At 33.9% G+C, this 12,072-nt stretch overlaps 1 protein-coding gene across 4 annotated transcripts in view; it reads right to left on the reverse strand.

Moving 5' to 3' along the window:
• Window positions 1-2,435: 2,435 nt before the first annotated feature.
• PCDH17 (protocadherin 17) overlaps window positions 2,436-12,072 on the reverse strand; it is a 98,860-nt gene continuing 89,223 nt past the window's right edge. For 3 of the 4 annotated variants that reach the window (XM_074387644.1, XM_074387645.1, XM_074387643.1), the window contains one exon: window positions 5,316-7,135. In XM_074387644.1, the coding sequence (XP_074243745.1) occupies window positions 6,453-7,135 (683 nt within the window). In that variant the 3' untranslated portion in view covers window positions 5,316-6,452. Of the gene's footprint in view, window positions 7,136-12,072 lie in introns of all 4 variants that reach the window. The other variant, XM_003927192.4, reaches the window with a different exon arrangement.

Genomic DNA, 12,072 nt, shown 5'->3' on the forward strand with positions numbered 1-12,072 from the left:
GAATTCACAAAGTCTAAGATAAGGGGAGGAATTGAACTCTTAGTTCAAGTCTGGATAAAAGGCTTCCTAACTAGTTGCCCTTGAATAAGTCCATTGACCTCTTTGAGCTTCAGAATCCTTTCTTCTGTAACATCTTATAAATTTGTGAAAGTGTTCTGTGACTTGAAATACGCTCTAAAAGCAGGTTTTATTAGTATTAATTAAGGTTCTAACTTCTCCTTACTATCTGTAGGAAAATAAGCCTAATCTTCATATAAACAGCATTGAATGCCATTTTATAACAAAATATAATGATAATCTACTTGAAGTGAATAAAAAGGGGTTCAAAGTTTGGTTCTTTTCTTTACCATCTTTGGAAAATATTTTGAAATAATTTGAATTATGTAACTTCAGAAAGCTATATTTTTAAATATGAATCATAATTACAATTTAGTTTATTTGATTATTATACATAATTTAATGTGTTTAAGAAAAGGAGAGTGGAACAAACAACAAATCATTCCTCGCAAAGTGAAATGTTTCATTTTGTAAGAGAAAAAGTAGAGCATCTATTTAGAGCTAACAAATGGTAAGTTGACCTGTGTGATATAGTTCATAAAAGCTCACCATTATCTTCCCTCCCTTACTTACTCCTTGCATGCAAAATATTCATCGCCATAGTTTTGCCAAAACCTGATATTTTTTATAAGTCTTTCTTATATATTAAAAATGAGGAACATTAAAAGAAGCTGCACCCTCTTTTAGGAATACTGAGAATTTGATCCCTAATGTAGAATAGATTTCTCAAAATATCATTAGTGTTTAAAATGAACAGAAAATGATACATTTCATTGGCAAGTCATGTGCATCCATCTCGAAAAGCAGGTAATAAAGAGTTTTAAGATGGTCCATTAGCTGAATAATCTATTTGTATATGCCATATTGATGCTATACTGACCTTTACAAGTCAATTTTCTTCCTGTTCTACAAAGAATGATTCTATGGCCAAATAATTGTATCTAGTGAGCATACCTACTTAAGTAAATATTATTTGGAGGACATTAACATTTCATTGATATTGAGGAATATCTGTAATCTATGTCCCATCCACAATTTCCTCCCAAATGCAGCATAGCCAGATAGGGAACTTCATTTGAAGGACTCAGTACTCCCTCAGTCCTGGACAGATTGTTCAGGTAACTCAGTTAACAGCTTGGTCTGCTTGAGAGCAGTGAAGGAATGTCATGGTAAACATATAGTTTTTGTTATTCTTAAAAGTGAAGTAATTTTCAGTATGTAATGAAATTACTTTTATTAAGTAATAGTGTCAAGGTAGCATACGGTCAAGTCCTGTGATAGTAAATATCATCAAGCAAAAACCGTAAGTATTCTAAGGGCAAAATGTAATTGGCTTAGCTCTTCTTTGTACCCTACGATCCTTGTATAGTGCCTAGTGCCTAAGTGGTCTTCAATAAAAAATAAAAAGCAAGCAAATAAATAAGCAAAAGAATAAATATGCAAGTTATTTTGTTTATAACAATACATTTAACCCATAAAGATCTTCTTAGATATGGAAAAGCAATGTACTCTTCATGATATGTGTTATGCTACTGGAAGAAAAGTAAAATTAAAAAAAAAATCTGAACAGGCAGAATATTACACTGGTTTGAAATTTAGAAGATGTCACTGTTAGTAAGATGGCAGATATATGGGGTATGTGAATTAACTGAGAAAAAAATGCAAACAACCAAATCCAATTTATAAAGAGTACTGTGTATTAGAATGTACCTAATTACTTCTCCAACCAGATAGTAACCCGGAGACCATTCTTTTTTAATGTTTACTCCTGGGGCATCATAGCCCAAGGTAAAAACATAGTAGGAATGCAGTAGATGCTTGTTGAATGAGGAGAAAAGGAGCTTTATTATTTTAAAATGCCATGATAAATATGTGTTTACTTTAAAATACTGTGTCTACATATTATATATATGTTGGGTTCTGTACTATTTGGAGTTTCAGGCATCTACTAGCGGTCTCGGAACTTTTCTCCTGAGGATGAAGGAGGAATGTTCTATGTGCTTTCATAAGTCATATAAGATTATGACAGCGCTTATAAACTTACTTTTATGAAATCCTCTGGGATCTTATGCCAAATTATCTTTATGTCAATTGTAAATATTAAAAACCACAAATGTAATTAGGCTATGACCCCTTGGTAATTATTTAACTAGCCATTTTATCTAAGCTATCTGAAAGATTGTTAATCCATTTCTATTGAGAAACTAGTGATATTAATAATTTTTTTCAAAGTCTTATTTTACTGGCAAACAGATAACTAGCAAAATGAGTTGTGATGCCACCATTTGCTTTTCCAAAATAATTATGATCAGGGTCCCTGTGGTATGCAGTGTGTAACACATCCCTTCTGTGTTAATGAATTCAAGGGAAGGCAACACCACTATTAGTAATAGCTTTTTATTCGGAATCCTCATTTTCCAGATAGGTCACATTAAACACAGCCATTAAACAATAGCGTTGAGATAAATCCAAACAATGTATGCTGCTTTTGTTGTTGTCCTTGTTCACCAAGCACTTGGTGCAGCTAAGAACCTTATGGAGCGATGGGGCTGATAATGGAAATAGCCAACCTGCAAAACACTGGGGCCAGGAAAGTCAGACTTTAATCAGGTCTCATTCAATTATATTTCGAATCAACACATCTTGATAGCCAAAACTCTCATTTGAATTAATGCTCTGATAAATGCTGTCTCTTGTCAAGGGAATATAATTAGACAATTATGACTGGGCATATGTTATGCCAGACCTGTCTATTTGTTGACCTCAGTAACTTCTACTCTATTAGATAACACGCAGCTTTTAACCTGGTTCTAAAAAAGCATGTGCTCTATTACTACACGACTTTTTTATGGTGCCATATTTTAAATTGAGCAGTGTCTACATCCTTTCAAGGGAAGTCATGTTTTACAAGATTTCATCTAATTTTGGAAAACAAAACAAGTTAGTTTCTCAACCAGGAATTCAATTAACCTATGGAGTAGCGAGCCAATCTTTGTTTATTCCTGTGATAAAGTTAGGAATGTCAGGTTAAGAAATAACATGAAAGAATTCTTTGAAATTGCATGATGTCTCTTTAATATTTACTTGGTATAGGTATACCTAACAAGATTCTCACTACTTTTAACTTCGATGAAAAGGTTATTTTGTTACTGATTTTTTATTTTTAGTTCATCTGTAAGCAATTTTTAGAAGTTTGGGTTTCTTACTGAAATTTCCATGAAGTGATTTTTTTTTCTGTGCTTAACTTCAGTTACTTAAGGACCTAAAAGGCAAAGTGATCACATCACATATTTTGTATGTGTGAGATTTTTTTTTGAGGGGTTAGTACTTGAAAGATGTGAATTGATTTTTTTTCACATTCTAAATTATGCTAAAACCCCTTCAAATCTCACTGTTTGCTCATGCATCACCTATTAGAGCAAGTTGCTCCCTAAAGGTGTGATTTTGGCATCTCACAGGCTTCCTTGAAAGCCAAGCACCAGAGGTCTGTGATAAAGGCAGTTGCCAGCTAAATGAATAAAAGCGAGATTTCCTCAATTCAACTATAAAAGTTTAGAGTCCTGACTGCTGAATTGCCACCCACTTGTAAATAAATAATCACTACTAAATACAGATAATGTGTTAAACAGCTAACAATTGTAAATCACTGGTGACAGAGAGCCTAAAGGTAAACCCCTCACATATTGGCACAACCAATTCTTAAAATCTTATGATGTTTTCATGTCCTCAGACACATGTAATAAATCGAACAACTGGTTACTTAGCGTTAAGAATGTTTAAAAAATAAACCCTACCCTCTTTGCTGATTTCATTTACATACTGCTTTAGATTTTACTAAATGGTTATCTGTCTAGTAAGAGAGAGGCAACACTTGATAAGACTAAATGGAAATCAGTTTTCCATCAAATTTCAGCTATCAAGCTAAATCAACCTGTAGTCTTCTGGCAAAAATAACATCAAATAACAGAGACAACACATTTCAGATACATAAATTGTCCAAAATATAGAGAGTCAGTTAGGTTTCACATGTACAAGATCCCTTCTTTTCTAATTTAAACATTTATGAGTAATAAAAACCAAGAGTAGAGCTTTGAAAAGGCTGTTACTAGGAACCAAAATATAGTTCTCAAGAGAATAAGGCTGATGGGAGTTGTCCACTCTTCCCTCTCAAAGCAGTTTGCAAACGAGGTACAGTCTAAAATATTGATGGCATTTGACAGAAATATTTTCAGTAGAATTTTTTAAAGTTTAAAATTACAAAACTTAATTTAATTCAATGTTTGTTTTTGCTTTTGTTTTTGTTTTAAATATAAGAATTTTTATGACATTTATGCTGTTTCTACACTGGCTTGGTGGCCAGAAGAGAAGGCACAAAATTCTCCACCAGTTTGCAAATAATGCATTTTTCTGCTCCAGTGCTCAAACAGCCTTTATTTAACTCAGCACCACATTTTCTAAGGTATGGGCACAAAACTGTTTGTCATGAAGTTGTAAAATGCCAAAATTTTTAAATGCTGAAAGAAAATGTCAATCAAGGCATTTTCCCATCTGCTGCTACTTCTGCAAGTGCTAATTTTGTTTTTCCAAATTCCTGAAATTTGAGGTTTCTTAGCCTCACATGGAAGTAAGTTTGAAACTCGCTAAATGTCACAAGAAAAGGTGTAACCCAACGAAGGAATAGAAGGTGTATTGTTCTCAAAGGACACCAACAAAAAGAGGCAGAAGAGCACTGAGATAAAGGAAAACGTTTTGTTAAGACCCAGACCTCTTGAAAAACACTACACAATGCAAGTAACCACTGCTGGTACATACATGCATTAAAGCATTTTTCATGTTTTTGAAATATAATGGGAACACACATCTGAACCACTTAAAATACTTTTGAGGACCAACTGATGGTTTAATATCTACATAGGCAGAAGCTGTATGTTATTGAAAAAACATGAAGAAGTGTCAGGTATTGGTACAAATGTTAATTCTTGTGATTTAGCATGACTTTAATAAAAGCTTCTACAAGGACTTGCACATAACCATGACTGATGGATGTATTTTTTTTTGACCTTTCAGTTAGCTCCATCAGCTCACTCAAACACATTTTGAACAGATTATGTACTGTAGTACTTGGTAGACTATACATTAAACAAGAGACTTTGCTCTGAGGCACTGCTTCCCACACTCCATGGGGAAAAGGAAGCAGGAAAAAACAAAACTCATAGAGTTCGACAGCTACTGAGGCAACACTTGCCATTTACAATATAAGCCCAAATATTTTTGCAACACAACTATATATTAATTTAATAAAATACACAATATAGCTCTTATACACTCAACAATTTGGCTCATATGCACTGAATCTGCAATAAATCAATAAAAATATGTCATTTGATGTAAACACATTGAATCTTCTTACATTTGCACATTTAAATGGTCATGTGATTTGTGTATGTCTAAGACAATTTCACTTTCCTGAGCTATTTTAGTGTCCACAAATGAATAAAACATATTAATCAAGTTAATTTTATCTGAATCTTACCACTCAATGGTAACTATTTTTAAGAACTTTTCTATGTCAAATTTAAAACATACTCATCATTATTTAAATATTTGTTGGACACTAAAATGCTAAATAGGCATTTTAAATCTTTAAAATTTCTTCTCCTTTAATGACGTGAATTAGTCTACGTGTGTGCAGGACAAAATGGACTATATCTTTTTACATTTAACTTTTATACGACATGAGGTGTCTTACAAATGACCAAAGATTTTTTTTTTTGTTGTTTTTGTTTTGTTTTTGACTAATGATATGGAATGTTCTTTGTGTTTATATGTGTGTCAGGTAACTTTATACAGAAATGTTTACCACAAATATGTGTTAATGTTTGGTGTAGCTTGGACTACTGCAAGGTCTTTTCAGGACTTTGAGTAGAAGCCTGTGATGACTGCTAGAAATCCACCACAGATCACAAATTATGACCCTGCTTTGTACGGGGTTTTTCGGTAAACAGTTAAGTCAGCATAAATCACGGAGGACAGTCTGAGAGTGATCAGAAAAACTTCAGTTCTCACACTGCATACCTTCCTAACAGATTGTCAAAAGGTAATTCTTCTCCTCATCCTCCTTTTTCTTTTCTCCTTTTTCTTCTCTTTTTCATTCTTTTCTCTTTAAGCATCAGTAATTCTGTCCTAATATAAGTTTGGTCAAAACAAAACCATTGTTATCTCTGAAAAAGAAACAGCAGTGGAAAGAACATACTGTGGGCACTTCAGATGTTCACTAAAAGCCTTAAAGCAGCATTGGTCTTTCTTCATCCCTGTAAAATGGGTTATCACCAGGAGGGATCATTTTTAAATCAACAGAAGAGAGAAGAAAATGCCAATGCCTTTTTTTTTTTTCTTCACTTTCTCACAGCCACTGGGTCATTTCCCCGGCAGTCTTGCAAAAGCTTATCTATTTCTCTCACAACTTCCTCTGCATCCACGGACTCTCTGCCCAGATCCCTGTTGGGGTGGTCAAGCTGCTCAAGAACAGCACCCATCTCACTGGAATCCCGGCTGGCTCTGGAATGCACATCTGCAAAGACCCTTGCCATCTGATCGGAAGCCATGAAAGGAGGGTCTCTTGGTTGCTTACTGGGTGACAGATACTGACTGTCAGTGGGCAAGTACTGACTGCTTGCTTCAGCGAGGGCTCCTGGTTTTGCTTCACAACCATCCAGGGAGCCTTTTGTTGAGGTGCAAGGCTCGATGCATGCCTTGGTTGGGCTGCTCGATGCTGAGGGGACCTCTTGGAGAAGAGGGCTCAGGGCACGTTTGGCTTTTAAATAAGGTTTAACGTTGGCAATGAGAATAGTGTGCTCTCGCTTGTCTTTTCCAAATGTACAAAAAGTCTTTTTCCCAGTGGGATTCACAGTTTCGTAAGTCTCAGTCTCAACATTAGCTTCAACTGTAGGTACAAAGAGATTTGTGCGGTAATCTGCATTTTCAGCCTGATTGGCTGCAGGGAACTGTGGCATCCAACACCTGTCAGAATGACCAAGCACTCGGCATTCATCTGTGCAATTAACACACTCTTCCGGTTCTGCAAAACAAAAGAGAAAACAGCAAATCCAATCATTAGGGTTTTCTTTACATTTCTACAGAGGCTGTGATCAGCTCTTAATGGGCTTGCTTGACCTCTGGTCTCTTAATTAAAAAGGAAAAAACAATAATTAAAACATTTCAGGACGGTTGCATAAACCTACTTGTTGAGACAATGGTTTAATTTAAATCTATTCTCTAGATATTAACCGATTCCCATAGCCTGGGAAGAAGTAAGAGGTGGCCATTGGAGAATCATTCTCAGTAGAATAGAACATCACTGTAAACTAAACTCCTGGGACATCAGTTAGTCTTTGTTCTGTATAATTCATCTTAGAAACAGTGAACTTCAAAAAAGATTATCAGGATTAATTTTTCAAATCAAATAACAGGGCAAAAACTGGATTGCAAACTTCTATAACAAGTTCTAAGCTGCTCTTTAAAAAATGTTTTATCACTATTTTACTTGTAATTGTTATTTGGATGACAGTCATGAAATAAAAGGTTTCCTTTAAATGCTTACTTTTCCTACTGAGAGTGGCAAATGGAATTTTTTATCAGAATGTATTATGAATAAGCTTGTCAAAAAGTGCACATCCTTATTTTATTAGATAGGCGTATGGATCATGTAATCAGTTTTCTGTTCAGCTTTTTGTTTTGGGTGTAAGTAGGTGAAAATGCATTTACTCAACAGATATAGTTCAGAATGAATGACAAATCATGATTTCCCATTTTAAATAATAATACTTTCTGTGGGAATTTTTACTTTTTTCCATTGCCAGTGGAGAATCTAAATAAAGCATTCTTTCAATGATCTCTGTTTCACAGATGCTGAACATAGAATATGAGAAAAAAATTCCTTCATTATAGAACAGCTGTATACTTCCATTGACCCTAGTATTTTTAGCATTATATAACATTGAGCCACATCCTCCCAGTTGTCCCTTTCTTCTATAAGTGGTTGTTCCCCTTGTGGTTAATGAATGACTGTTTTGAAATCAGAGACTTTTTGGAGAGGATATTTACAATATACCTTTATGTCATAGGAATAGTAGTCCCTACACTTTTAGGAGCCCTTGGGATTGCCATTTAATTGGTGCTAGATGATCCCTACAAATTTAGAGTGTCCTGTGCAAGAAAAAGAAGTCCACATAAAAGATATTTAAAATAGTAGCAAATGTAATAGCATTGATAAATTTGTATATTACTTCTCAAAGTTATATATGAAACCTGAATTTTTATTTAAAACGTGTAAACAATTCTTTACATTAAAAAGCCCACAACCTGTTTTATCTCTAAAGATCTTAAGATAAAATAATTTCCTTATTTTATTTTAAATAAGATAAAATTTTGTGGGAAAAAAATTGTGTAGGAAGAGACAAATTTTGTAGGAAGAAATTGAAATGATATTTTGACAGAACAAAGATACTATGTGATTTATTCACATCTGTGAAACATCATAAAAGTATTTAAGTATCTTTCTTCTATTTCAATTGGTCCTTTTTTAAAAGAAAAATTTATTACAACTGATTTAATAATCACTGTTAAATTTATTGTGCAGAAAAGAATGCTGAAAACTAGCCTCACAGTGCATCCATAGACCCAAAGCCTTCCTACAAATTGAAAGACTGCTAGACAGACATAAAGAGCTGCAGAAACGAGGAATTAAATTTTTGTTGGAAGGCTCTATCTATGTATTTAAATTAGGGCTGAAAGCTTTTAAAAGGGGGCATCAGAAAAATTCAATATTGCCCGGACATGGTGGTTTGTGCCTATAATCCCACCACTTTGGGAGTCTGAAGCAGGAGGATTGCTTGAGCCCAAGAGTTTGAGACCAGCCTGGGCAACATAGCAAGACACCCCTCTACAAAAATAAAAAATTCAAATTAGCCAGGTGAGGTGGTGCATGCTTGTAGTCTCAGCTACTCAGAAGGCTGAGGAAGGAAGATGGCTTGAGCCCAGGAGGTCAAGGGTGCAGTAAGCCGTAATCATGCCATTGCACTCCAGCCTAAGTGACAGAGTTAAATCCTATCTCTAAATAAATAAATAGAAAAGCAAAAGGAAATGTTCAATATCAGATATCAGGCATTTGTTTCCTTTACCTACTCTAAATGGGAATCATAAATATTATCTCTATGTATATCTGCAAGTAAATGTTAGAAAAAACAATATCATTTTGACAAATAGATAACTTTCAGCAAATTTTGTCTTTCGCAAAGAAGGAAAAGTAGAAAACCACAATCTACTTCACTCAGTAATACCTTTGTATCTTCTAGCATCATTTTTTTAAATTCCATTATAACTCATACACTGTCTTTGAACTATGCTAATGTAGTTTTTTGTTTCATATTGACTGGCCTTTCATTGCAGCTATTTGGATAGCTAATATTGAATAAATTCAATATGAATTTAAGAGAGAGAGAGAGAAAGGAAGAATAATGCATACATATGAAAGTGAAAATCGACCTTAAATTTGAAACCAGCAACATAAAATGATTGTTTGCTTGTCACAGCTGAAAACCTGCAGCTTTTTACTTGACTCCTTTATGTCACATCGTGGGGAGCAAATTTTGAGTATTGATTATGATACATTACAAGCTGTTCACCTTGTGATTAGACTGTAATTTTGATGGCAGCAGTTCACAGACAGTGAAGAATATTGAATGGACACTTTTGTACAAATAGCAGAAACTGTAGCTTGCCTTGCAGTGAACTATAACTGTCAAGGGGCAAGTTGGAATTCATGAAAGAGGGGAATCATTTCTGAAGAAACATAAATAGATGAATAGGTAAATACCAGAAAAAGAGACATAGATAATATACACTGAATGGCTGGTTGGACAAAAAAAATAGACAAATAAAAAAAGAAAGAAAGATGAAAGGAAAGAAGCAAAACAAAGTGAAGGGAAGGAGGGAAAGGAGGATGAGAGGGAGACAAGGGCTAGGGGGAGATGAAGGGGGAGTGGAGTGTCGAGGGAGAAGAAGGGAAGGCTGCCACAAAGACAGGGTTTGTTTAAGGCAAGAAAATTTATATTAGCAGTATTTCTGCCACGTCTCCCTTCTCTTGTACATTTTTAAATGCTCTCAATAAGTTACGTGTGTATAGTGAAAAATAACATTGAGGAGTATTTACTTAAGCCCTACAGTTCTAAGGTAGATGATCAAACTGCTCACTGTACTTTAAAAGGAATGGATTCTGGAATAGATATGTTGAATTACAAGCTATAGAAATGAAAAAAAGCAAATTATTTAGATAGTCACCATTTGCATAGATTCAATATTTAGACCAGAAAACAAGTCCAGAAACCCCGGACAGAAGAAATCAAAACAAAAACAGTTGACCCAATATTCACTTTTTCCTTCAGATTCAATCTGGGATTACCAAGAGATTATTTACTTTTATTTTCCTACTTTCCTCAATATAACATGTTCACCCCTTCACAGACTGCATCCCTTGCCAAGAAACATAGGATAATCTAAATAGTATGCAGATCAGAGATACTAACAGATATGCATGTTTATATTGCAGAAAGAAGACAATTCTAAAGTCCACCAGATGGGACTCTGGGCAGTTCTGCCTATATTAGACACTGTAAACTATAGTGTTTATAGTTATAAATGATATAGTTATAGATATAGATATAGTTATATATCTTTTAAAAGCATGATTCCCTGAAATATATGACAATCAAATAACTTTAACACTTGTTTAGTATTAGGAATCACTTTCTATACTGTTCTTGCATCTGACGTTTATGCAAGCCTCAAAGGGAAGTGTCTAAATGCAGTAACCTTAATTAGTTCAATTATGTCTCTTAATTTATATGACATTTTTGCAAAACAAAGAGTAACTCAAAAGACTATTGTATTTACAGTTTAGCTGCACCGTAAACCAAACACACACTCATGGACACATATTCATATTGTATATAAACCTCTATTTTTATGTTTGTTATAAAACTTAGCTTTCTCCAAGACACAGTCTAAAAATTCATTCATAAAATTAAAAAGGTTAATTTTATAACCAAATGCATTTCTGATCATTAACTATTAGCAATTACCATAAGAGAAATGCAGGTGAATCACAGAAAGCTCTATATTCACAATATAAGGAATAACAGAAATAAGACAATATTTTATTGTTGTAAATAAAATAACAATTTTTATATATGTATTAACAAAGAATATATATATATTAATGTACACAGACACACACACACATACACATGTATATATAGATATAGATACAGATATAGATATAGATAAAACTTTCAGACTCAAAGCACCAATAAGCAACATTTTAATCTTTCCTTTACCGCAAGCCTGGGTGCAAAACCTGTGATTAGATGAACACGTTAACAGTCTCTGATTTTAGAATTTCATGTAATTAAAATGGATTTGGACATAAAGTTACCCGAAATCTGCATATTCATATTGGCTGATAATATCTGAAAGCTCTCTATCTTTCTCTTTTTTAACATACACTAAGCAGTTTAATAGCTTAATCTTAAGGATATCAGGCCAGCAATCATTTTGTGACAAAATATACCTTCAGAGGAATTAAGCTATTGTGAAATTATTCTAAATTATATCTATATGAGGAAAAAATACTTAGATAAAACACCAAATTATCTGCTTTTAAATTGTTGGGTTTTAATAGTCTCCCACAAATGTTACATAATTTAATTTTAAAATGTGTTTTGATTTTGTAATGTCACTATATCACAGAAGTGCATAGCTAGTTCAATAATGCAAAAAATGGTCATGTATGAGATGGTAAGTTGAAACAAAAATGTTATTAAAATTGACAAAGATTAACCAAGACTAAGTGGGCCTCAGTTGAACACAGTTATTTTGGAAAAGTCAGGGAAAAATTCTTGTGGGTTCTGGTTTTGTGGTGTCCAATGCAAAGGAAACATGCTTAGGAACCAGCCAAAA

The sequence above is a fragment of the Saimiri boliviensis genome, chromosome 16, assembly GCF_048565385.1.
Source record: "Saimiri boliviensis isolate mSaiBol1 chromosome 16, mSaiBol1.pri, whole genome shotgun sequence".
NCBI classification, from domain to species: domain Eukaryota; kingdom Metazoa; phylum Chordata; class Mammalia; order Primates; family Cebidae; genus Saimiri; species Saimiri boliviensis.